Source organism: Tinamus guttatus, unplaced genomic scaffold (assembly GCF_059628265.1).
Source record: "Tinamus guttatus ecotype Peru unplaced genomic scaffold, ASM5962826v1 Tinamus_guttatus_pri_ptg000197l, whole genome shotgun sequence".
Classification (NCBI taxonomy): Eukaryota; Metazoa; Chordata; class Aves; order Tinamiformes; family Tinamidae; genus Tinamus; species Tinamus guttatus.
Window position 1 is genome coordinate 4471863 of NW_028288731.1, and position 23931 is coordinate 4495793.

The window sequence follows — 23931 nt, forward strand, 5'->3', positions numbered from 1 at the left end:
GCTTTAGTCCTTCACCAGTAACCAAACCCTGATGTCTGGGGCTCACACCCCGACACAGGGTTTTCCTGGTGAAAAGGGATTCAACACCACTAATCCATGTTCTGTCACCTATTTATTTGTCCACAAGAAGTGGGCTACTTGCTGCTTATGCTCGCTCTATGACAGAGATAAGATTACATAATGCTAAAGTAGTAAAAATCCTCAGTTACGAGAAAAAAACTTTGTATGACAGAAAAAGTAAGAAAATAACCTTTAATCCTTGCAGATTTTTTTTCCGCCAGTAAAACTGACTGCATATCCTGTATTGTTACAAGGACAATACAAATCAAAAGATTCACTGTCAAGTAGAGGAAATACAAATTTAAAAAATGCAGCATGGGGTATACATTGGTTTAGCTTTTTTTTTTTTTTTTTTCCTTAAATAACAGATAAAAGCTACCATAGGAAATCTAAAATGTATTAAGATTATCTAATTTAATTATTCAAAATCTTTATTAGCTTTTTCCTGGAATCCTTGATATGGAAAAAAGTGACTCAATTTAATTTGATCACATGGAATCTTTCCATAAATAACCAGCTATTAATATCCTTCCCCAAAAGTATGCACTTTCTGCAAGAAAACAGTAAGAAGTCTTGTTTCAAAGTAATCGTTGAACACTGACACACAAACACACATACACACTCCAGCACTAACAAACTATTAATAGTTTGAAGAGTGGTTTATCCTGAGTGATTGCTAACTCACATCTACTGTACATTTGAAGCCACAAAGTTTCTAACACTTGAATTTTTTTTTCCCATAAACTAATAACATTGAAGTCTATCACTGCTATAGAAACTGCCTGAATAAAAGGAACAGTGTCAATAACTACATTAGTATCATTTCCAAGTCCTACTTAATTTAGGGGAAAGGTAGTTTCTCTTTGAACAGGTTGCTTCATTCCTACCAATTTCTCCTTTTTGTGGTCAGTTCTGGGGAGGACAGCAGATCCATCATCCTCCTTGTGAGAAACATTCCATGACGAAGCACCAAAATAACACTTTTCCAAAGAATATTCTTCAACTATCCAAAATCTTGCCCCTGACAACCTGTTTTTCCCCCTCTGAAGAAGCAAAAAACCTACATGAATTTGGTACTACGGTTTTCATGGGTGATTAATCATCTTTTCTAGAGCTTAACTTATTTTAAAGTTCTGCCAGAATTCAAACATATTCTCCGCTAAATTTCATCTTACTCACTGCTAGGCATAAAGCAAGAGCTCACAACAAAGTAATTAACTAATTAGTTAATAAAACTTGGCCTAATCACTTTGTGCATCACGCACAAGTTAAAAGATAAGCCAGTTTTATTGTACAAAGTTTCATACCCTATCTCTTCCTATGAACAGCTCCTCAGAGTAATATTTTAGCAAACCATTATGATAGAAAGGACAATTTATGGACTTTTAAAAATTAAATCAATCCCACAAATCAATCTTTGGTAAAATTGGGATGTAAAACATAGTTGAAAGATTATTTTGCCTCATTCACTCTTTTTTTAAATTCAAGAGCAAATAAATAATGAAAACAGAAGCTGTTTACCATCATCTTTAATTAAATTTAGAATATAATGACTTAGCCTCTGACAATTTTTCACCAAATCTATTTCTGGAAGCTGTGAGGTGCTTTTAGACTTCTGCAGCTTGCTCCTAAACTTTTAATTTATTTTATGCAAGCCTTAGTGCTTGCCAAATTTACCAGGCAAGTTTACTCGAAATGGCTACCATAAGATGGTTTGCAAGCATGTTCATAGACTTCATTTTAAATTAACTATGTGGAAATCACCAACTCTACCAGATTTTCAAAACATATTCACTGCTTGGTTTCCTAACCTGGCAATGGACCAAACTGCACACAGCTTCCCACTGTCCTCTATCACTGGGCAAGAGACAGGGGAGTACTTTGGCTCTTCAGATGGTCGTGACATGAAAATTTTGACTGACATACATATTGACTAGTAACACCCACACATGACCTCGCCCCACTCCCCAAATCGCCTCTAGAAAAGCTTTCTACAGCCAAGTTTACCCAATTGCCAATGGAAACACAAACTAAATAATTAAGGGAGATTAAGGCCCATGTGCTAGAAATAAACTGCATTTAACACACTGAAAAATTGAAATAAACCCAAAAATGCAATCCATGTACAGCTAAAATGTCCTTTCTTTTTACTATACTTAGAAAGGGCTGATGTTTTGCAAATTTAGTTCTGTGATCACCCTAAACAACCAAAACAAAAAGCATATTTACTGCTCTTATGTAAACTGTTCCTATACTGTAAATGGATGTTCTCACAAACAATTCCTATATTGTAAAAAGCTAATGGATTTAATATTATATTAAACAAGCCAAGGTAGCAAATCTTTGGCCATGAAAGAATTGCAGAATTTAAGGATGAGAGTACAAGTTTTAAGAACATCTGGAACATCTTTTTGTTCTGTGTGCCACATACATTTCATTCAAATATATATCTTTGCATTTTCCACACCTCCTCCAGGATTATGACTGCGGTACCCAGTTTTAAGACCTTTCTCGAAAACCTCTTGGTTCCCACTTGCTCTTCAAACTAATTTAAATTTGTAAGCCAAAACAAACAAAATTTTCCACTTTGTGACAAAATTAAAGTACCCAAACACTTAAAACAGGTAGCCATCAGTTCATGAAAAAATAAGTTTAAATTCTTAGATTAAAATATAGCTGTAGCATACGTTTATCTACTCCAAAATTAAATTCTTCAGAAAATTGTATTTTTAAAAATGTTATATATTAAATATTGAGGAATTTTCCATTTTATTTTTTTTTCCATGAACAGTAACAATCTTTGTGAAAGAAGTGGAAACAAACCTCATAGTATCTGGAGACAAAAAGGGTTAGACACAGTCTCAACCCTTACTATGGAATAGCTTTACCATCATTATTAAGGTGTGGATTCCCCCCTTAAACTGGAAAAATATGTCTATATTTACATACAGTACACACACAGTTGAGGCAATTGATTGTCAACACGTGACAAATGTATGTACCTATCCACACACAAGTAAACCTCACATGGTGAGAAAAAACCCTGTCCCAGTAAACTCCACTATTCACAAAAGTAGTGCAAATAAATACTTTGTCAGAAAACAAAATATTTCTCACTATTTTGTTGCCAAAACAGCTGAATTTAATTACCTTAAAGCTAGCAAGAGTATGCTGGAAATGTTAAATTTAAGTACTTAAGGCCAACATACTTGCAAACTATAAATACCAGCTCTGATGCTTTCTGGTGGCAACACGTTCAGCATTACAGAACAAAATGTGCCATTAAAAAGCTTTTCCAAATTCACATCAAAAAGGGTGTATATTCAAGTCATACAGTGACGTACGAAATCTCCATATGCCGAAATCTAAACTGAAAGGATTATACTGCAATTTGTCACCTTGCAACATTCATTAATAGGTATTTTTACTTCATCACTTTGCTGCCTGCAAGATGAAAAAATGGCTCCTTTTTCCACCAAAAGACTGCTCATAATAAACATCTGCAGAAAGCTAAACAAAGCTTGAGTTAGCAAGCCCAACATTTTATATTTTCCTAAAATCATAAAGACCAAGAAAAAGAATGAGTAACAAAATGGCAGCAATCATAATGTGATAAAAACTGTATAAAGGGATAATTCAGTTATCCTTACTTAAATGTGTATACACACTTACCTATAGTACCCACATTTTCTCACCGAAGACATGTATGTGCATGCAGACACACACACACACACACAAAAATGCAGTGTTTTGCTTTTTAACCTTCTCTTGTCATGCTGCAGCTGTACTGAATTACTGCAGAGCTCTAAAACTAGCACCTTCTGTCAACTGCCAAAGGTTCTAAAAACCAGTTACAGCAGAATTAATTCAGAATAGACAGATTTAAATCTAAATATTTGCCACGGGTGTCAGAAAATCTAAGTATGTTTTGTACGTCATTCAGTACTTAACATGCATAATCAGAAAGGCATCATGTCAGCCAGTATTCTAGACATTTCTAGCTTTATTACTGCCACACTAAAGTGTACTGAACTTCAGCACCTGAAGTTTTGGTACAGTCTTAACACACCTCGGCATAGTTTGAGACACATCTAAAAGCATTAGTGATCCATGTGATACAGAGCACTGCCAAGGCCTGATGTTACAGCTGGTTTGTAGATACTACTACTGACTCACTTCTGAGATAGGCATTGATCAGTGCACATTTGCAAAACAACAAAGCAAGCTCCCACAAATAAAACATTGCCCTCAAAGGGTAATTTTGGTAGGTTATAAATGTACCACATCAGCACATAGGAAAAAAAATGTAGGGATAAATTTTAAATTATTCAAAATCTTTATAGGGGAAATAAAAGACACAAGAACAAAACAAAATACAATGCATTATTAAGCCATAACAAAAAGGCACCCCATCAAAATGAGAACTGCAAAAATATCTTAAAATATAGTTTGACTAAAGTTTTAACCAATTCAAACTTATACATGCACATTTTCTGTCTCACTTTCCTGAAAAACGTTAATAGCACAATGTACAGGAACCACCCCACACACATAAAGATATATTTTTATATATATAATCCACTCCCAAATATATATATATTCCAAATACATGTGTTATATTTGTCATATATATATATATAGTTTGACAATTTTTTAAAAAAACATTGTCAAAAACCTCAACAGACACTTACAATGTTAAACACAAAACAAAAACCTTACTAACAAACAGCCACATTTAAAAGAAATACTTATTAAAATAATTCTTCAAAAACTAGCTGACACTTCTGACATTTCCTTTCCCAAAGATTCAAACAAATAATTTGGTCCTTATCAATCTAAAGCGATGGCTCTTTCATATAATTCCCTTTGGATGGTCTCTACAAAATACAGATTTTGTAAACTTTCAATCGACAAACTAGCAAGCAAGCTTTTGTACACCCATGGCTGTTATCACGTAATTCTGCTACTGCCATTAAAATTTTACAAAATAAGAGTAGCCCCTCTAACCTGTACAGCTTTTGACATTATTACAGAAAATATCTCAGTTTGATTTTCACAGAGGTTTCATCTTGTACCTGAATCTTGACTTTGCCTTACAGTTCCAGCTATGTGCCACAAAAGATGAACTTCGAAAGGGAAAACAGTAACATTTTCTTTCTTTTTAATAATTCAATTTACTCATTTTCTTGCTATATTTTGGCATTAACCTGGATGCCATTTAATTCTGTAACTTCTCTGTTAATTAAATATATAAAGACTAGATTGCCAAAGTGATTTGTCAAACCACAAAAACTCCTTTGAATATTGAAATGAGTTTTAATGTAAATTTGAAAGCTCGTTTTGTTTGAAATAGAGGTTCAGAAGTAAAATACCAGAAGCTACATTAAAACAACCATCAGCACTGTAACACCATGTTATTGTCCTGAATTTTTTTAAAGAGTATCATCCAAAAATAACCTGTTATTTTAACTGCTTATCTTTTTCTTCACAGTGACAGTGAAAGCAAAGTGCCCACATAAAGACTGTAACTCTCTCCTGTGGTTTTACAATTTGTAAACTTCCAGCATATTATACATTACCTAAGAAAATAGGATGAGCCTTCCTCTTTTCTCTCCAAAAAGAATACAGCAAGACAGAGAGAAAGAAGGAAAGAAAGAGAATGTCAAGCATTTCCTGTGCAGCCAGGAACATGTGCTTCTAAGCAGTGTCCTCTAGCGTAAGTACAAGCCCGTGTCCATACACCGGTCACACACATTCAAGGTCTGGCTCAATGGCATGAGTTCTGAATTTTCTGGAGTAAGGGCCAATCAACTAAAATAGCAGGACAGTTAAAGACAAAACAAAACAAGACAACCCACAACACCTTAACAGATTATAAATACCAAGGCAGCAAAGTGTGGTCCTTCTGGGAAAAACGGACTGTCAGTACCACTTGGTACAAACGATGTTTCTAGAAAAGTGTTTCACATTGAAGCTTCAGTGTTTCAGATCATTGCCTCGATCCCTGAGACAGCCCCTTAGAGGATGGCCTGTCTGGACTGCAGGATTCTTAAAATCTCTCCATGATTGAATTTAGGGACACTGAGAAAGCAGCTGAGGGGTGGGAGTGTCCACTAGCCATGATACCATAGAAAGCAGCCTGAGAAATATTCTTTACCCGAATACACCTTTCAATTCAGTGATCATCACCTCACAAGAACAACAACAACAACAGTAACAACAACAAAAATTGGAGCAGAGCTAGCTATTAGTTCCTAGGAAAGTAGTGTTTCCCTCCCACTTATGAACCAAACTGCTTTACCAGCATGGTCTTGTCTAAATTTTAGTCTATATGCAGAATAACCCTGTGTCCTGGAGGGGAAGACATGTAACATTACATATGGCTACAACGCCATTAGAAGTGCATTGTAACCTACATTATCTACTTACAACCCTCTCTGAGGGACAACAACTTGGTAATATGCATGTCTCAGTGGCTGAACATCAAAAGCTTCTCAGATGAGAGACTGGGGGCAGGCAAGAAAATAAACTACCCTCATTTAATGAAAAGGTGCTGTAGGCAGCCAGGAGCAGCAATGACAATCCCCTCCCCAGAATTGATTGCACAGACTCAGAGAGGTCCAAAGTCACGTTAGAATCTCTGAGGCACTCCTGGTTCTGAGAAAGAAAAGTCATGATCCAGTAGTCTTTGTAGTACTGTAGACCGAGAAAACAAACCCGTTTCTATTTCTTAACAAAGCCAAAGCATTATCTCATAGGGATCACATTCACCATTTCCGCCGGTGTCTCCAGTCTCACAGTGTTGAAATGGGACTGATCAGCCTACGATGGATTGCACATCACCCAAGGAGAAAGAAAGGCATGGAAAAAGGCATACAGTACGTTATATACTGCTTCACAACCATGTTTACAAGGGGCGAGAGTGAAGGTGAGGGAAGAATTATTGCTGTTTCAGTACAAGATACAGTATTATATCTAAACCAAATTAAACAAGATCACGACAGTATTTTCACACTGTGGCATGATGGTTCTTGTTTTGCCCAAGGATGAACTTGCCTGGGGATTAAGGGGGAAAAGGGAGTCCTAAGAAGGGGGACAGCTACACTTGGGATATCAGCTGCATATTGAAACTTGGAGATCGAGACTGCTTGGTTAGGGGAGCTCCTGGGGGAAGGAGATCTTTACCTTCCCCAGCTTGGCCTAGTCGATCCTCCTGTAGGCTGATAGTCGAAAACCGATTGGTGTTGCCAGCTGCTAGATTGGTGACACCCTCTGAGCCAACACCGACACTGGAGCCTGCTTGACTGCCATTCACGTAGTCAAATGATTTGCTGGAGGAAGCACTGGCGGTCCTAATCAGACTCAAACTGTTGGCTTTTGGCACCACCTGCCCAGCAGGCAGGCTGAGGTGTTTCTTCGTAGGTGTCATTTCAATCATATCTGCACCAAGGTCAGTGGATTGATACATGTACTGCTTCCGAGCTACTGAATCTCGAGGGCTCTCACTGGATTTTGCTGCAGAAGAGCTTTCTTTATCCTTAGCAGAACGCCCACTTGCTGCTTTCCTTAAGCTACCCTTCTGGGATACAGATGATGGAAGTTTGGTCCCAACTGGTTGGCTGCTGAGGGAAGCGCCTGATGAAAATCCTTCGTCAGCATCATTAAGGTTCACAGATTCCTCTCGTCCATTTACACCCTCAGCATCTATTGAGGAAAAAAAAAAAAAGAAAAAAAAACAACCCAAACCCCCAAACCAATCAGAACATATAGTAATCATTTCAGTTACATACAGATGCACACAGAATGCCAGAACAAACTTTGTTTGCTGATTCAGATGATTCCTGCTCAAATCATCCTGCTTAAAAATTCCTAATTCTTTCACAGTAATTTTCCTATTATAAGCAATATAGGAAGGGGTAATTAAGTACTGTCTGATCTTGATTTGGCTTTCCTCCATATCATTTTTTAAGTCAGGAGTACCAGTGACCATTAGAGAGGCCTCATTTGATTAATTTGTTTTAGCTCTGTCTGCATTAACTGGTCCCACTTTCCCATACAACCAAAAAAGACAAAAATCTTTTCAGACTATTTCCATCCTGGTTGGGAGCAAGATGTGAGTATGTTTAAGATCTCTGTCGGTCAGAGCAGGTTTTTACCAAGTGAGCAAAATTAGGTCACTTCCCAGGGCAGCAATTGCAATATTCCAACAAAAGTAGAAGGCTTCTGCTGGGTGTAGCTGATAGTTCAAACGTGACCAAGTTTGCTGTTGGAAAGCAACCTAATTTCTTGTTCTCCCTCCACAGAGCTCAATCCACCCTACATTTCTAGCTATCCCACCGACATGCTCCCATCACATTTGCGTTAATCTGGGCATCTAGATTTTTCAGAGAAAGATTTCATGTATCAACACAAGTTTAGGCTGTGAAATACTTCCATGTTGTAAAAGTCTTTTTTTCTGCTTCTAAATAAGGCCTGTAAAGGCAGGGGGAAAATGGCAGAAATGGCCCAGAAAAAAATCCTTATTAAATTCTTGCTTTCAGTCTTATGATGTGATTATGGTTGTACTTTTTTTTTTTTTTTTTTTTTTTTTAAATCTTATCCCAGTTCTTGTTTTAAGCTCCAAATACTCAAAACAAAGTAACAGCTATTGCTTCACTAGAAAACTGAATAGCATTTGAAATTCAAAACTGAAAACAGAGCTTGAGAGTCTTTGCTCCAGGTATCTTGTTTTCATAGTTAAAACCCATGAAGTTTAGCTATGTTTGCAAAAGAGGAGACATTCAGGCTACACAAATTTTGCTCTTCTTTATGAAAGATGTGGAGTTTGACTATTTGTGAGAAATCCACAAAGTCTATGCTTCTGTCACAGCTGCAATCACTGTGTTACTTCACTGGTAATTTGCTCAGCCCGCATGCCACTGAGCAAACACATTTCTCTCTGTGGAATGAGGAAGCAGCAGTGGCAAGGATCTTAGAAGTTTCTACCATGTGAGTAGAACCTCATCCTTTCATACTGATTGTTAGCAATGCACTATGGAGCATTGAAGTATGGCAAACAGAAAAGGCACAAAGCCTTGACTGTTGCTGCTTTGGTATCAAAAGCAAGATCCAATGTCAAATTTCTGAAGCATAAAGTGCTTCAATGTAGTTTTGTTATTGTTCGACTATTTTGTTATTGTTCAGTTTAAATCAATTTTTCTTTTTAGGAAAATTTGCTTTGGAATTACTAGTAAAGTGAATCAGCCTACAAAAGATGTTCAGCCTTCTCCAAATCAGCCTGTTCTCAGGCCTCTCTCAGAACAACGCAATAAGAGGATATTCCCTCATTCCATATGCTTCTGTTTGACTCATTAGCCTCCCAGAAGCATTAAGACAGTTCATGTTACTGCAGTCTTCCTCCCTGGATAAAGCTTTAATCTTAAATTAGAAAGCTTTTTAATTTTCAAAGGATATCATGAAAATGAAATGTGTTACACTTGTTTTAACTTCTTGTATCCATATTTAAAATATATATATCAAACTAGGCTTTCATCTTTTCATTAAGACATGCATCTATTTTCTTACAGAGGTCAATAAAATATTTTACTCACAATCCACATCTCCATTCCCCCCAAACCTTCCCACACCTAATTATCAATGGTAGTAATAAAAGGATGATGTAACTGGAACACAGTGAAAACATTTTTTCAATAAACCATCAGTTTATGTTCCTTTATATCATCATGCAAAGCTGGATGAAAGTGTATTTGGCCACAAGCAGCAACAGCAGCAGCTGAACTGCCCTCTCAATCCTTTCTTACTGAAGCACAAGATGAGTAGCTTGAAAGGAGGTATCTCCAAACAATACTTGTGAGGTTTCTATTTTTACAGGAACATGAGCCCTTCTTCACCGTTTGTCTCACAGCATTTCTGAGTAACAGGATGTACAAAACAGACATCCCCTATTCAGAGTCAGTGAAGCAAAGTCACGCACAAAAAGTGGCATTTTGTCCACAGAATTTACAGGAAAGACTGAGAGGGCTGCTGCAAGCTTTTGGATGCTGCAACTGTACAGAGGCCCAAGCAGCTCAGCAGTGCTCAGAAGTGAAGAAAATAGAGAAGACAACATGCGAGAGAATTTCTGTTTAGTCTGATCCCACGTGTCTACGAAAAATCTCACGGGGACTTGAGTAATTCAGCAAACACATACACTTTTCTCAATGCAAGTTATTTTTCGTCTAAAAGCTGCTCTCAAAAAAAAATCCTCCAATAGACCACTAGGACACTAGAAAGAATAAAATAAAAAATAAAAAATAAAAATAAAAAAATAAAAAATAAAAAATAAAAATAAAAATAAATAAATAAATAAAAATAAAATAAATAAATAAAAATAAAATAAAATAGCTAAACCCCTCCTCCCTCTTGTACTATAATGCCAGAATTAAAAGAGCTAGCGCAGTGTGACAGAAAGCAGGTTGACTGCACTATGTTGTCTCTTCAGGATCAGTCCCTTTCCAAAGAATAACCTATTAAGGCCAACATATAGTTAATACTGCAGAAGTAGATGCAGCATTCTCCACAGATCCAAGATAATACACAGACCTACTACTAATGCAGGAAAGCACCTTTCTAAGGCATTCCCGAGATATTCTTGAGATCTTCTGTCATTCTGCTTTAATTAGATCAAAATTTAATCTGAAAAGGGGTTCTGTATATTTCAAGTGACATTTATTCTGTCTATCCTTTCCATATCTGAAAGTTGGAAGAGTCACTAAAAGTGATGGCACTCATATGATACTGTTTAGTATCATATTGATTTTTATCAGAAGCTACCCCACACTCTCTGTGAAATCAGCATCTGAGACAATAGAGCACTATATATATATATATATATATATATATACACACACATACACACACACATACACAGGGCTATACTGATAATCAAACCAAACTCCATTCCTTGGCCTCCTCACAGATGTTATCAATTGGCAGAATTCAGTTTGCTCATGTACATATACTGCTAATACTTAAAAAAGCAAAGGATATTCAATCCACTTCTATTTGGGTAAAACATGTGGAATGATGCACTCTTCAAGAACATGTAAATAACAAATATTTCTTAAAAAAAATTAGAAAGTTGGATCTTTAGGCAGTCTCTTTCCTACTTCCCTTCTTTCTCAGAAGGTTCTCTGCAAAACTGAAGACTTCTCCATATCCTTCAGGACATGCACATGCAAAGGTTAGTGAAACAGAGTTAGATCAATTCAACAAATGAATTTAGGAGAGGACAGGACTCATTTACTGAGCATGCTCAAACTCACTATGCACCAAGGAATAGGCTATAAACCCACACTAAACATTTTTATGCAACTGCCCTCTTCAGAAGAATGGTATTTTAATTACCATTTGATAGCAACTCTGATTAATAGTAAGGATTCTGTGACAAAGTTTCATTAAATCTTTAATTTTTCCATATTATTTTCCAGAAGAACAAATCTAAAACCCATGTAGCTTACCCTCAAATCTGCAAATAAGTCTGAGTTTTGATAAACTGATATGCTTATAGATGTTGGAAATACCAAAAGAATGTTCAAATAGCAAAGAAGACTTAAGATTGGAGAACTCTTGAAAATATATTCATCTAAATTCACAAGAAATTAATCAGAATGTTCATCATTTCTGAAGATTCATGACTCAAATTCAATGCTCAAAAGCATGCCCCTAACAGAGTAAAGACAAGAAAATTAATAGATGAGCTTAAGTTAAATGAATCTCTTCCAGCTACTCTATCTGAATAGTGCAACTGCAGAAGAAAGCAACCATTGGGTCTGAAGCTTTTAGAAACATGACAACTTGATTTAATCTGTAAGACTGAATTTTGTTTTTGTTTTAAACTTTTTGTTTTTAAAACAGCTAGTTCATTCATGTGAACTAGCTGTAAGCACGTGAATCTGCATTTAAAGGAAGAACTGGCAAATAAATCCATTGGATAGGCTTGACTTAATGGAAACAGGAATCTTGGAAAATTCAAAACCACACACTAACAAGACACAATTGGAATTAACTTGTAGCCAGTTCATTTACACTCTATACTGACTGCTATTCAGGACTAGATTTATGTTCACCTGGTGCATCTTTTCCTTCTGAATATTAAACATGCTCAGTAATAGAAAGTTTCCAAGCAATCCCAATGCTCTTGGCTATTATCCTTGTGTTTTATAAGCCATGCCAAGCAGTCTTTCACCACACAGATGCAAGCCCCAGGCCAGCCCATGTGATAACAAAAGGTAGTACCTGACCTGATGTTAGGTATATAGGGGATGCGTGTATTGCAAAGAGAAGCTAATACACCCTGGGATAGCGGAAACACACACTAGAATGGAAAGAAGTTCTGCTTGGGGATAGGGAGCCGGGATCCTCCTCCAGCAACTGCCTCACTGACTTCTGCCTCCTCATCTCTGTCCTACCCTCTGTTGTGGCTGCTGTCAAGGTGGGCTCCGGGAAGCCATGCTCAGGGGTCCTGCGCATCAGCACCTCCCCCTCTTGCTCACGTTTGATCCCTAGGTCTGTGCAGCCGTGTTGGATCGGTGAGCCAGGAATGCTTGAGTCAGCCTCGTTTGAGAAGTCAAAGCCATCTGGGATTCAACATATAACATTTTAGTGCGTTTCCGTTCCTTCCTTGATATTCCAACCCAGGTAGGGAAAATATAAGATTTATGTGGACACGGAACAAACATATAACACTACCCATGCTTAGCTGAAAATTGTGAGAACATCCACAGAAAGGGACAGGTGGGCTATACTGTAGACCAGAGACTAGCAAATGAATATAATGGCAACTACAGCAAAGACAAACATGACTCAGAGTCCTCAAGATAGACATTTGCTTCTTGTCCTGGACATCCTGATTCAGCTGAGAACCAGAGGTCATTAAAACCCTTGGGCACATGATACAAAATAGAAAAAAAAAAAGAAGTATCAAAGTGCAATATTTGTTTTCAGACTTCTCTACCCTCAGTTTATTTTCAGGTTACTCTACTTTTTACCTTCAGCCATTTATGCCTTTTTTTTTTTTTTTGATGTTTTATACATGCAGCATCAAAGCTGTTTAAGTATGACAAAGTGATTTCAAAGCAAACTCTTTGCTACACCTACACTGAAAATATATCAAGGTAAATATTACTACATATTTTTCTTTTTCATAAGGTCAAGCACACTTCCACATGGAGAAATGCTCTCTCATGAAAAACAGAATTTTCTTTAGCTATCCTAAACCAGTTCATGACGTATCCCTTTTGTAAACTGGACCCTGTGATGGTATAAATGATGTTCAGCTCTTCCATCTTCCACTGTGTTCAGTGGGTCTGGTCAGCTGGAACCCTACCGAGTTTTGGATACCATTGCTTGAGCTATTTATGGTGGGAGGCAGTTGAGTTTTAGTACGGATTAAGGGAAGAACTCAAATTCTAAACTGAACTCTACCACTGCAGTTTTAGGCTGTGTAACTGGGAGAAAGAAAGTCTTGTTTAACATTTTCCAATTTCTCTACTTACTTACCTACCTCAAGAGCTATCATCAAGTAAAGAACAAAACAGACACTAAATGTTCATGTAGTGCTCTGAAGATGTAAAATACTACACACTGTTACAGAGCATAGCCTTTCAAAAGAAATAGTTATTATTCTGCAAACATTCAAACTCAGAAGCCAGGTTACACTGATGGAGATGAATACAGTATGCTACAGTGTTTACTGCTGGCAGAGTAAGGTCACCTTCTCTCCTCCAGCGATGACGGCGAATAGAAGCTGTTGTAATGGCAGTGCGAGAAATCCTCGGCACCGTGGGAGTAACTTCAACTTTCAGGACCTTCTGGCCTTCTTGTGATGCATCAGGAGCATCAAAGGGCAGTGAGTTCTTCATGGCATTTGCAACCTAAGATAACAGTAAAACACCTTATTACTGTCATCCTTGATAGCACTAACAGGAATATTACTTAGATCTCTTTGCTGCATCAAAAATAGGGGAAAACTAAGAATAAGTCAGATAAGGCACCATCTTGAAGATTCACAGTTGATAACCAAGTTGGAAAGTTTATTACGAATCCATGCTCCCATAGACAACTGGATTTTCCCCATTTCTTTTTTCTCCTTTTTGAGAGAATCCATTTTGTTCCAAATTTGCTATCTCTACTGGCAAGAGGACAGGAGATTTTCCAACTGAGTGCAAAATAAGAAGGAAAATAACCCCAGCACCATTCCTGTCAGAGAAGTTGATCACAGGCCAAGTAGATGGAAGCAGTGCAAGACCACAGACAGGGCACCAGCTTCCCCAAAATGCAAGGATTTTGAGCTGCAGCTTCTTGCAAGATTTTGAAAGAACTGCAACTTGCGCAATGAGCATCAAATCATTAAAATACATGCATCTTCATTAGACCTCACCTTTTATTATAATAACCTATAATAAAGCAATAAGTCTTGTTTTGCAGACTTTGAGAGAACAAGTGATCTCTTTTGGCTTTAGCTGTCCCTTTTCGATTTAGCCATCCCTTTAAAATTTATCGTAATATGGCTTTGGGGAATTAGTGATTTAGTTTTTTTATTTATAAAGAAAACTTTCAGTTTATGTTTCCTAATTTACAAGTAAATTGTTCTAAAAGCAAGCTCACACACTAGCTCATGAAACACATCTGGGCCTGAGTGGTGTGTTCTCTGTGTTTAGCAACACAGAGCTGCTACACACTTCAAGCTCACATTAATAAGTGATCTCACCTTGATTTTTCAAAAGCTTATTGATTTTATAAAACCCACTAGTAAGACAAAGATTAGCCAGTTTATACATAATATCACAACTTCACTCATATGTCTTACATGTTTCATATACATTTGACGTCCTCCTCCACACTTTTACTCCCCTTCCAAAAGGGAAATTAGCTAAAAATAAAAGGCTACAGATGTTTGGATTTAAAATAAAACTGTAGAAAATATATCTAGCTAATCTTGATAAAAATCCTATCCAACAACAGTTCCCACCAGAATTTGTGCACACAATTCTCTTCACTACAGCTTACAAGATGCATTATGAAAAGCAATAGTTGCCACCTGTATCAGAGACAGCGAAAAAAAACAAAAACAACTCCAAAACCCACATATGTCATGCATCAAAATTCACTGTACGACAAGAGAAGCAAATCTCTTAATCCATGTAATCTGCTTGTTAGCTCAAGGCAAAACATGCAATCTTTAAGATTCGGATAAAATAAGTTTGGCAGTTCTACCCAATCAAATGAAACACAGGACTGCTTTGGAATACATTTTTTACTAGATACTCCACATTTCTGACAATGTGTAAAAGTTTTCTTCCTTTCAGACTATGTTCATTTTCTGCAAATAAAACAAGGCTTTATACAATAAACAAAATGCCAATGCCTTAGCTAATACAATCATTTCAAATGTTTAAGACACTACTAAAATTAAACATTTCCTGGTTTTGTGATAAAAGCAACATTTTCAGATGTTACCCTAAACCTAATGGCAAAATTAAGGCACTTTTTAATCTCATCATTACTGTCCCAATATTACACCATTAACAGAGACCTTGGAAATATAAGGAACGGACAACAAACTCCTTAAGCTTCCAAAACCCACATACGTGAATTTGCTTAGCTAACAAAGAAATCTTTGGTTAGCAGCCTGACATCTAGCCAGCACAAAGAGTGCTGGCACTGCTGCAGAAATGCTCCTTATCATTCTCCTTTCCAGTTGTCCAGCTGTGGTTTGCCCTTCGCTAGGCTCCATTCGCACACAGGCCCTTTTCCACGCTGTCCTCCTGAAACAATACAAGCCTCGCTCATTCATGTTCTCTCCGATCATAACTAAGACCCCAGAAATTCATTTCTGCTGTATTGAATCAAACGGGATCGAGCTCAGCAGTACATGGGTGTTTGTCTTCCTGCCTTCTATCTACTGGAGTTGCAGGCTCTTTTGTGTGGAGACTTTTCTCAGTAAACAGACTTAAAATCTAAAAATTAGTAGCAGAAAGCTTCTAGAAAAGTGACAGAGCACTTGTTGGGCCTTGTTAACAGTTAACTCTTAAAAGTACAATTTGTACCTTGGGGACAGAAAACAACCATATGGCAATAAAATTAATCTAAAAAAAAAATCTAATGCAACAATAAAACTTTGAAACACCCAAACAACTGGTTTGCATGAGTCACAGCCCTTCTCGGTCAGGAAGAAAAGCTCAACATAGCAAATTCCACCCCCCCAAAAACAATTCTTCCGGATCCCAACCCTAGGATCAGCAAGCACCAACCCAAATGCAATAAAGTACATCAATAAAAATAAAAGATAACTATACTGTTACAGTACAGTTAGTCAGACCTATGTTTCTTGACTAGCAAGCCAGCAAAGTCTGGCTGCCTCTGCACTCAAGACAGAGACAAGTTGCATTCTGAAACTTAGCCCAGGACGCTTGTGCCGAGAGTAAGAGAGGGGCTGGACGGACCTGAGCTACCTCCCGAGTCCAGGGTAGCTTGGCAGAAATACTGAATCTGTTGATTAGCTTCCCCCTGTTGAAATCCCCAACTTTTGTGGCTATGAATCTGATAGCCAGTATTTATTTACAGATACGTTTCTCCCAGAAAAAGCTTTTTCCTTGCATTACTTCCTGCTGTCTCCTGCTGTACAGTGCCTCTGAACAACTGTGGATTGGCAAAATACATCTATATTTAAGCTGCTTTGTAGCTTCCCGATTCATTTTAAGACTGTGCAGACAATAGAAAGCTGTTTAAATAAGAGCACTGAGCTACCTATCACATCGTCAAAAATATTTCTCCAAGGAATGTATCCAAATACAGGGACTGTGCTTTGATGATCATTGGCAACCTTAATTACAAAAATGACCCAAGTACAGAGACCTAAATATAATCCTACTGTAGAAAACTGCCTGCCTAACTCGTAAGTGGACCTCAAAGAACTCACTGCTGTTAGGCAGTCCTAGGCAGTGGCTCATGATGGAACCTATGTGGGAGGATGCACAGATGGTATTTTATTCAGTGCCACTTGTTTTAAGCACTTAAAATACAAAATTTTATAATGCCACTAAATTATACTTTCTCCTGGAGAAATTAACTAGGTGAATGGAGTCCAACCCTTTTGAAAAGGTCAAATCACTTGAATATACAGCATGAGGCCAGGGATACAAAAGTCTCTGTTTTAGAAATTTAACACTGTCATAAAGCTGCTCTTTACCAGGAAAACACTGATGACTGAAATACTAAGAAAAGACTGCACAGATATACCCTCATACACACAAAAGAATGTTACCATCATCAAAAGAATTGGTCTGAGTGGCAAAAATAGCTTTCAAAAATTGAAGACATTCTAGAAGATTCTCTCAGTTGGAAGCCATCTCAAAAAGCTGATTAAAAATGAACACTTAGGACTAAAAATTGCCATATAATCAATTGAATTTAATTCCAGATCCTCCCACATACCTCCTAAATGTAGTATATTCCGATAGAATGGCTCAATTCCACAGGTTCAATATTCAATTTAAAACTTTCAATCTGATGGAGCAATGAGTCATTTCCAAAAGGAAACATCTATTATAACAATTCAATGGATAAGATGTATTTAAAATGCAGCACTCACAGAAAGCCGCCAAACAAATTTTTCAGCCAATATTAATTCATCAAGAGAACAATTTTACCTCGGTGGAGAAGAAAGGGATGTTCGAGTGCCACGTAAAAAGATTTTTCCCAATCCGCTTCTCTGCTACGCAGCAAACAGTAAAAACTTACTGCTCTTAGTTCCAAGGAGGACCAAGCCTTAGAGCAACAACTCTGATAGAAAGTTATCTCAATTTCTCTATTCTACTTAATTCAGTCTCCTTGTTTTTCGTCTTTGATCTCTCATTCCTTTATCTAACAACACCAAAATCCTTCCATTCCTCCTTTCCATCTGTCAGTCTTTAGCTCAGTTTCATAACTCTCCCCATCTCATTTTTATTTGTCTCTTTTTATGATCATGACAGTAATTAATGTCATGGTAAACTGGGGTAAAAAAATTCAGAACACCACCATTCTGGTGCTGCTGTTCTAAAGGAGAAGGTTAACACTTGTGTGACTTTAGTCAGTCAAAACTGACTGACTCTGGATGCAAAACTACTTTTCACTTTTTACCTCTATCCCGTTGGTGATAGAATATGTTGTATGTTTTAGCTAAGTCCTACAGAAGTCTAGAAGCAATGAAACCATTTCCCCCCCACCCCAGTTGATGCCCTATGACATACAATCATTAAGTTAAACTTTGAATCGCTCATAGGTAACCTGGACTGGAAACAGCATAAGCATTTTGACCCAACTGTAAAACATTAGAAAATCCTGGCTATCAACACCAATGTTCCCTAAACAATCCTAGCACCCTCTCTTAATACTCAAGCAGAAAAAGCAAGATATAAATAGCTACATTGAAAACAGCAGCTGTTGACAACCACTTGCAATTGGTAGTGCAGTAAATGCCCACAAATGCTTTCATTAAATGCAGTGTATTTCAGAAACACTTCTGTACTCTTCTCCAACTCCATACATTTCAGTGGATTGTTTCTTACCAGCAGAGGCTGTGAGTAGAGTTCAAGCTGTGCTCTGTAAATTATGTCCTCCAGCACCTCCTGGCCAAGATCCCACTGACCATTATATCTAGAAAGAAAAGTATTTCTCTTTCAGTATTTTATACACACAAAATCATCCTTTTGTTCTGCCTAAATCCAAGCCTTCACTTTTGTGTTTGTGTGTGGAATATTTATTTGGGCATTTATGCCCAAACCTCTCTATTTCTTTCAAAAACAGTGACAGATCATCTTTGTATTAATTTTGTAGGCCTAACAAAAATGCTCCCTCTCATCTCTGAGGATGATAAAGCTGATGCCAAGATCAAAATGTACATAGTAGGGAAAAAAAAAAAAAAGAGGGAGAGAGAGAGAGAGAGATATGTAAAGGTTAACACTCCTTGCAGACCTAAATTTCTATTAGAAATAGATTTAGGCTAACCCAGTAGCTACTGGCATTCAATAGGACACTTCGTCATGAATTCTGGCATCCAAGCTCACTGTGTTTGTAAACAAAAGGTATCTCACAGTAATAGCAACTTTGGAAAAGATGAAGCCATGAGCCTCCCACTTCAAGCACCTGCTGCTGATCGTTCATTCCCCACTTACACGCTGACAGAGATATTACCAGATTATCAGATAGAGGAACAGGCAAGTAAGGACTCTTGTGTTGTACACAAGTTTCACTAGAGGCTTTCAATCATAAACCAGGAAACACTGATATTTTAATTCTTTAAACCCAGCCATGATCTACCAAAAATAACTACCTACTTACATAGCATAATAGACACCTGTCAGCAGCTGCACCATAAAGTCAGGGTCTAACACCACTCTTCCACAGTGTTCCTTCCAGTGTTTCTCATGCTGCCGTGGAAAGCCACTTACACACAGCCTTGGGAAAAAAAGAAAAAATTGTAGCAAAGCATTAGCCCCCAAAACAATTTCTTTTCATTGCAGATTTTGTTCCGTTTTCAAAATTAACTGTCAAAACACAATTACTCAACATAGAACATTTCCTATGCTGCTCTTCCAACTGTTAAGGTGATTTCAAAACAGGGCAATGTGGTCAACAATTCCATGAGTGCTTCACCTATACAGCCATTACCAACATCTGTTTTCCTCCAGTCATAACCAGCATCTGCAGAATGAAGGTGGCAAGATGTTCTCTGCTGCTAGACGGCAAATCTGAGACTTGCCCACAAAAATCTGTAACCCAAGCCAATTTTCCTTAAAGGAAACATTTAAGTCATATAGAACAAAGCGCTTATCTCCCATATCATACAGTCAAATTTTACTAAACTTGAGTAATACAGACACTGATCCTGAAAACTACTTTTCGGTGTCTCTACAAACTTTTCTGGCCTTTGAAAAAGACTTGACTTCTTATATACTGCAGTGCACTGAGGCCACTGCAAGTAACACGGGAGAAAAAAAAAGAAAAAAAAAAAAGAGAAAAAAATACACACACACACCCCTAAGGCATTTACAAAGGCCAGTCAAACATCTTCCACTGAAAGAACACTGAATAATTTCAGCTTACAGGTGCACTTGCATCCAAGCAAGTGGATGGATATATTTGTTCAGATATATTTATTCAGAATTCACAAGAACTTTGACATTTCATTTTGTTAAATTATTTTGTAAAGTTTGTATTTTAACACAATATTTTTAACAATGTGCAGCACAACATGGAAGGAACATCCTACAAACTAGTTATTGATCAACTTGTTCTTTGGTTCAAGACATCTAATAGCAGGGGCTCTCACCTAAACACACTATGAAAAATATAATATCTGCTAGGAAACCGAAAGAAAATGATGCACAGTGACATGAACCTTCACTGTTCACCTTCTTAAGGTATTTTAAAGTTCAATTTTACATATTCTATATTGAAGCACTTTGTAGCGAGCATTAGGATGCTGATAAAAGACAGCAAGTTATAGAACAAGAGCTGCATAAAGGTACACAGAGTCTGAAAACAACAAGAAGATAAATGCTGACAATGAAATTCATCAGATAACACTGTTTTCCCCAAGTACTGTTCTGTTTCTGATGGTGAGCTGCTATTCAAAGTTATATAGCTCCAGTTTCAGAATGGACTGCAGAGCCTGCTGAGTCAAATTACCTGGAACATCCCCACCCGCCACTTTTTCAACTAAATACGCGCTGAGAAAGAACACTCATGGTTAAAACATGAGAAACAGGAGAACATTTAGGGCAGACAGAAATCCTTCCTCCCTGCTGTCTCCAAATTACCTTCTTCACCAGACAATCCTAAAGCCAGATGGATAAAGATCAAGAAAGTCCAAGGACTCCTGATAATTACTAAGCACAACTGCCAAGACTGTCCACAGGAAGAAATGGTTTCTTCATCAAGAGAGGCACACTACCCTTCTGAAATAATAATAATAATATCTCCATCTAAAGCGGAATTATATCCCTTTAGATTTCAGCCACCAAAAAGGAGGAAAAAGAAAAGTTTAAAAGTGCACAGGCAACATCACCCATATAATCTGCTATATTGGTTAATTTTCACTCCATTAAGGGCTGTTACAGAAAAATAATGTTTGGGTACCTGCAAAGCATGTATTCATCATCCAAGAGCTTCTTAAGAGTTTCTCAAGAAAAGAAACTGGTGCTTAAAGGACAATTTAAAGTTTGACATTAAATGTCTTATTTAAGGCACTCTTGGCTACTAGGTTAGTAATTTCTAACTTAGAATTTGGTAGGAAAAAGTTAGTAGATTTACAAATTGAAATCAGGGTTGAAAAGAATGTCCATTACCTGTGTTTTAGATCAAAAGAACTCCCACTATAAATGTTTGTTATCTGGATTACACACAATTACAGAATCAATAGGTAAAAAGACCAAAAAAAAAAAAGGTTTAAAATAAAGATCATTATAAGGTTATATTAAATGCATGCTCAAATGAGGAACAGTAGATTAATTGTTTTAGCTAAATGAATACAGTCCTGTAGAATCTGTATTTCTAAGACTACAAGGGCTGAGGTCCAGAATATCACACAAGCATTTCATCTACGCCATCCAAAAAGCAAGCCAGGCTAATAATTGGAAGCGTAGGAAACTGATGGCATTCTTGACAAGACTTTAAAGCTGACCATACTGGAAAAAAATAAGCAAAACATGTAAGACCAGTAAATGCAAATAAGCCAGAGCAGCTTCAATAGACTAATTTTCCCTAAAACTCATTGTTTCAGATAATGAAGTGTTACATAACTAGAACTAAAGCAAATGCAGTAGGAAAATAGTCCATGTGTTTTTCTGCATCCAAGCACATCATTGGGCTTCCAATTAAGTTGCAGGGTTGACCGAAAGTTATATCTTTCAAGCTATCAAACACAGCAAGTAAATCCATTTTCTTTTGCAGGATGAATACTTAGAAACTAGATGTGCTCTGCAGGGCTATTTCGAAGACAAGTGTCTCACCTGGAACCCATCCTACAGAGCGATTGGTAAGAAGAGGCAGGCATATAGACAATAGCAGAATTGTAGCACAGCATGAGAAAGCTCAGCACCTCAAACCTGAAAAGAGACAAAAGCAAAACGTTGCATGGCTTATATTCTTAATATTCCCCTAGAATTTTAAACAAAATTCCATAACCCAGACCCAAAAAATAACCCCCAAGGAAAAGTGTCAGATGTAAACACACAAATCGGACATCTTTGATCAAACTAACTTGAAATAGGCTGCCACATATTTGTTATTAAACATCTCAAATAAATGATTACTACTGAGAATCAGTAGCATATGAAGGCATTATAGCATTATACTTTGGCATAATACTTGAACATAGATTGTAATGGAGCTGAGTGGATAGACACCAGCAAGCCTTGAAATCTCTCACACTTATTTCTGTCTATCCACTCAGCTCCATTACAGTTTCAGCTTCATAGGCAAAACTGAGATTTGTTACACTTTCCAGACAAATCGAATTGACACGCATAAACCCAAAGATAGCCCTGACAACCATAAAGATGACAGAGAAGTTACTTTATCTAAATTAACAAGTGGGAGAAGAACACACCAAGTTGGAAGCAATAACAAAAATATTGTATCACAAAGTTATTGAGTTGCTTTGCTAGCTTTATTTCTATGCACTTAATGTTCAGAAAGGATTAATGCTTCACGATTTGTTATGAAGCATCTAAAATATTTCATGCATCACATCTGCCTAGTGAAACATCCAAAATGTTAGAACACATCCACTCACCGGTTCTGTGCTGTGAAGGTTTCTCTTTGAGGATGAAGATCACTATAAACTACCCTGATAAGATCATGCTGACACAGAGCTCCCTCAGTCAAAGCCATAGATCCAATTGTAGAGGGCTAGAAGTAGATGGGAGAAAAAAAAAACATTAAAAAATGAAACTGTAAGTAAAAGACCAGAAGCATAAATACTTCTAACACATCAAATGAAAAAAAAAATGTGCTTGCATAGTAATCTATAAAACTGAGAATAATTCCAGAATACAGTAAAATTAAAACAACCAAAATTCATTACTACAAAGAGCTTCTAGATTCACCGGCAATAGAGCAGATGAAAGTTCAAACTGTATTAACTAGGAGCTGGAAGAAGAAATAGGCTCTCTCTCCTATCATTCAAAAGACAAAAGAAAAACAAAACAATAACAAGTAAAAAATAGTTGCAATTACATCAAACAAGCCTCCAATCTCAACCTGTAGTGTAAGCAAGTATTTTTCAATGTTTACTTGGCTGTTCTTCTATTACTGCTATTGAATTAATTACACTAATTGCACTAAAGTTTCAGTGTCAGTATCTTGCAATGAGATGACTTGGAAATGTACTCTTGCACCAAATGCATCCCGTTTTCATTCCGCTAATAGGTCCATTTCTACCTTACCACAGCAGCACTCTTACCTCATGATATATTGAGGGTTTAGATAATGAAGGGATGGTGAAAGACAAAACTTTGTTGTTTCCATCTTTGTCAGCAATTTCCTGTAGTTTAAAACAAAACAAAACAAAAACAAAGACAAAAACACACCGCAGAAGTAATGAGATGGGATTTGGGATCTTCTACAGCCTTAAAGGACGCTTGACAGCAGTAAGAAATCTAATATCTTGACCTGGTAAGACAGTTCTCACCCAAAGGGCTTCATGTGTACGCAGAGTATTGCCAAATTTATACACACAAGATTTATATATACAGAAGTTTATATAAACACGAGGAAAGACCTGTAGTATGGACACAAAACAGCATTGACTGTCTTGATCAGCGTGCCTTCTAGGGGAAAAAAAAA

The 23931-nt window shown here is 37.1% G+C and overlaps 1 protein-coding gene and 1 long non-coding RNA gene across 3 annotated transcripts in view; both read right to left on the reverse strand.

Annotated features, from left to right (window-relative positions):
* Positions 1-3147: 3147 nt before the first annotated feature.
* Positions 3148-4027, reverse strand: LOC148594811 (uncharacterized). Its single transcript, XR_015913306.1, has 2 exons — positions 3601-4027; positions 3148-3444 (listed from the first exon to the last, which is right to left on the reverse strand). It is a non-coding gene; the product is annotated as an uncharacterized LOC148594811 (long non-coding RNA).
* Positions 4028-5831: 1804 nt separating this feature from the next.
* The window catches only part of HYCC2 (hyccin PI4KA lipid kinase complex subunit 2), a 48801-nt gene continuing 30701 nt past the window's right edge, over positions 5832-23931 (reverse strand). For both annotated transcript variants that reach the window (XM_088523739.1, XM_088523740.1), the window contains 8 exons: positions 23549-23629; positions 22880-22995; positions 22095-22190; positions 19423-19539; positions 18651-18738; positions 13814-13973; positions 12510-12677; positions 5832-7764 (listed from right to left, as the gene is read on the reverse strand). In XM_088523739.1, coding sequence (XP_088379865.1) covers positions 7160-7764; positions 12510-12677; positions 13814-13973; positions 18651-18738; positions 19423-19539; positions 22095-22190; positions 22880-22995; positions 23549-23629 — 1431 coding nt within the window. In that variant the 3' untranslated portion in view covers positions 5832-7159. The remainder of the gene's footprint in view (positions 7765-12509; positions 12678-13813; positions 13974-18650; positions 18739-19422; positions 19540-22094; positions 22191-22879; positions 22996-23548; positions 23630-23931) is intronic.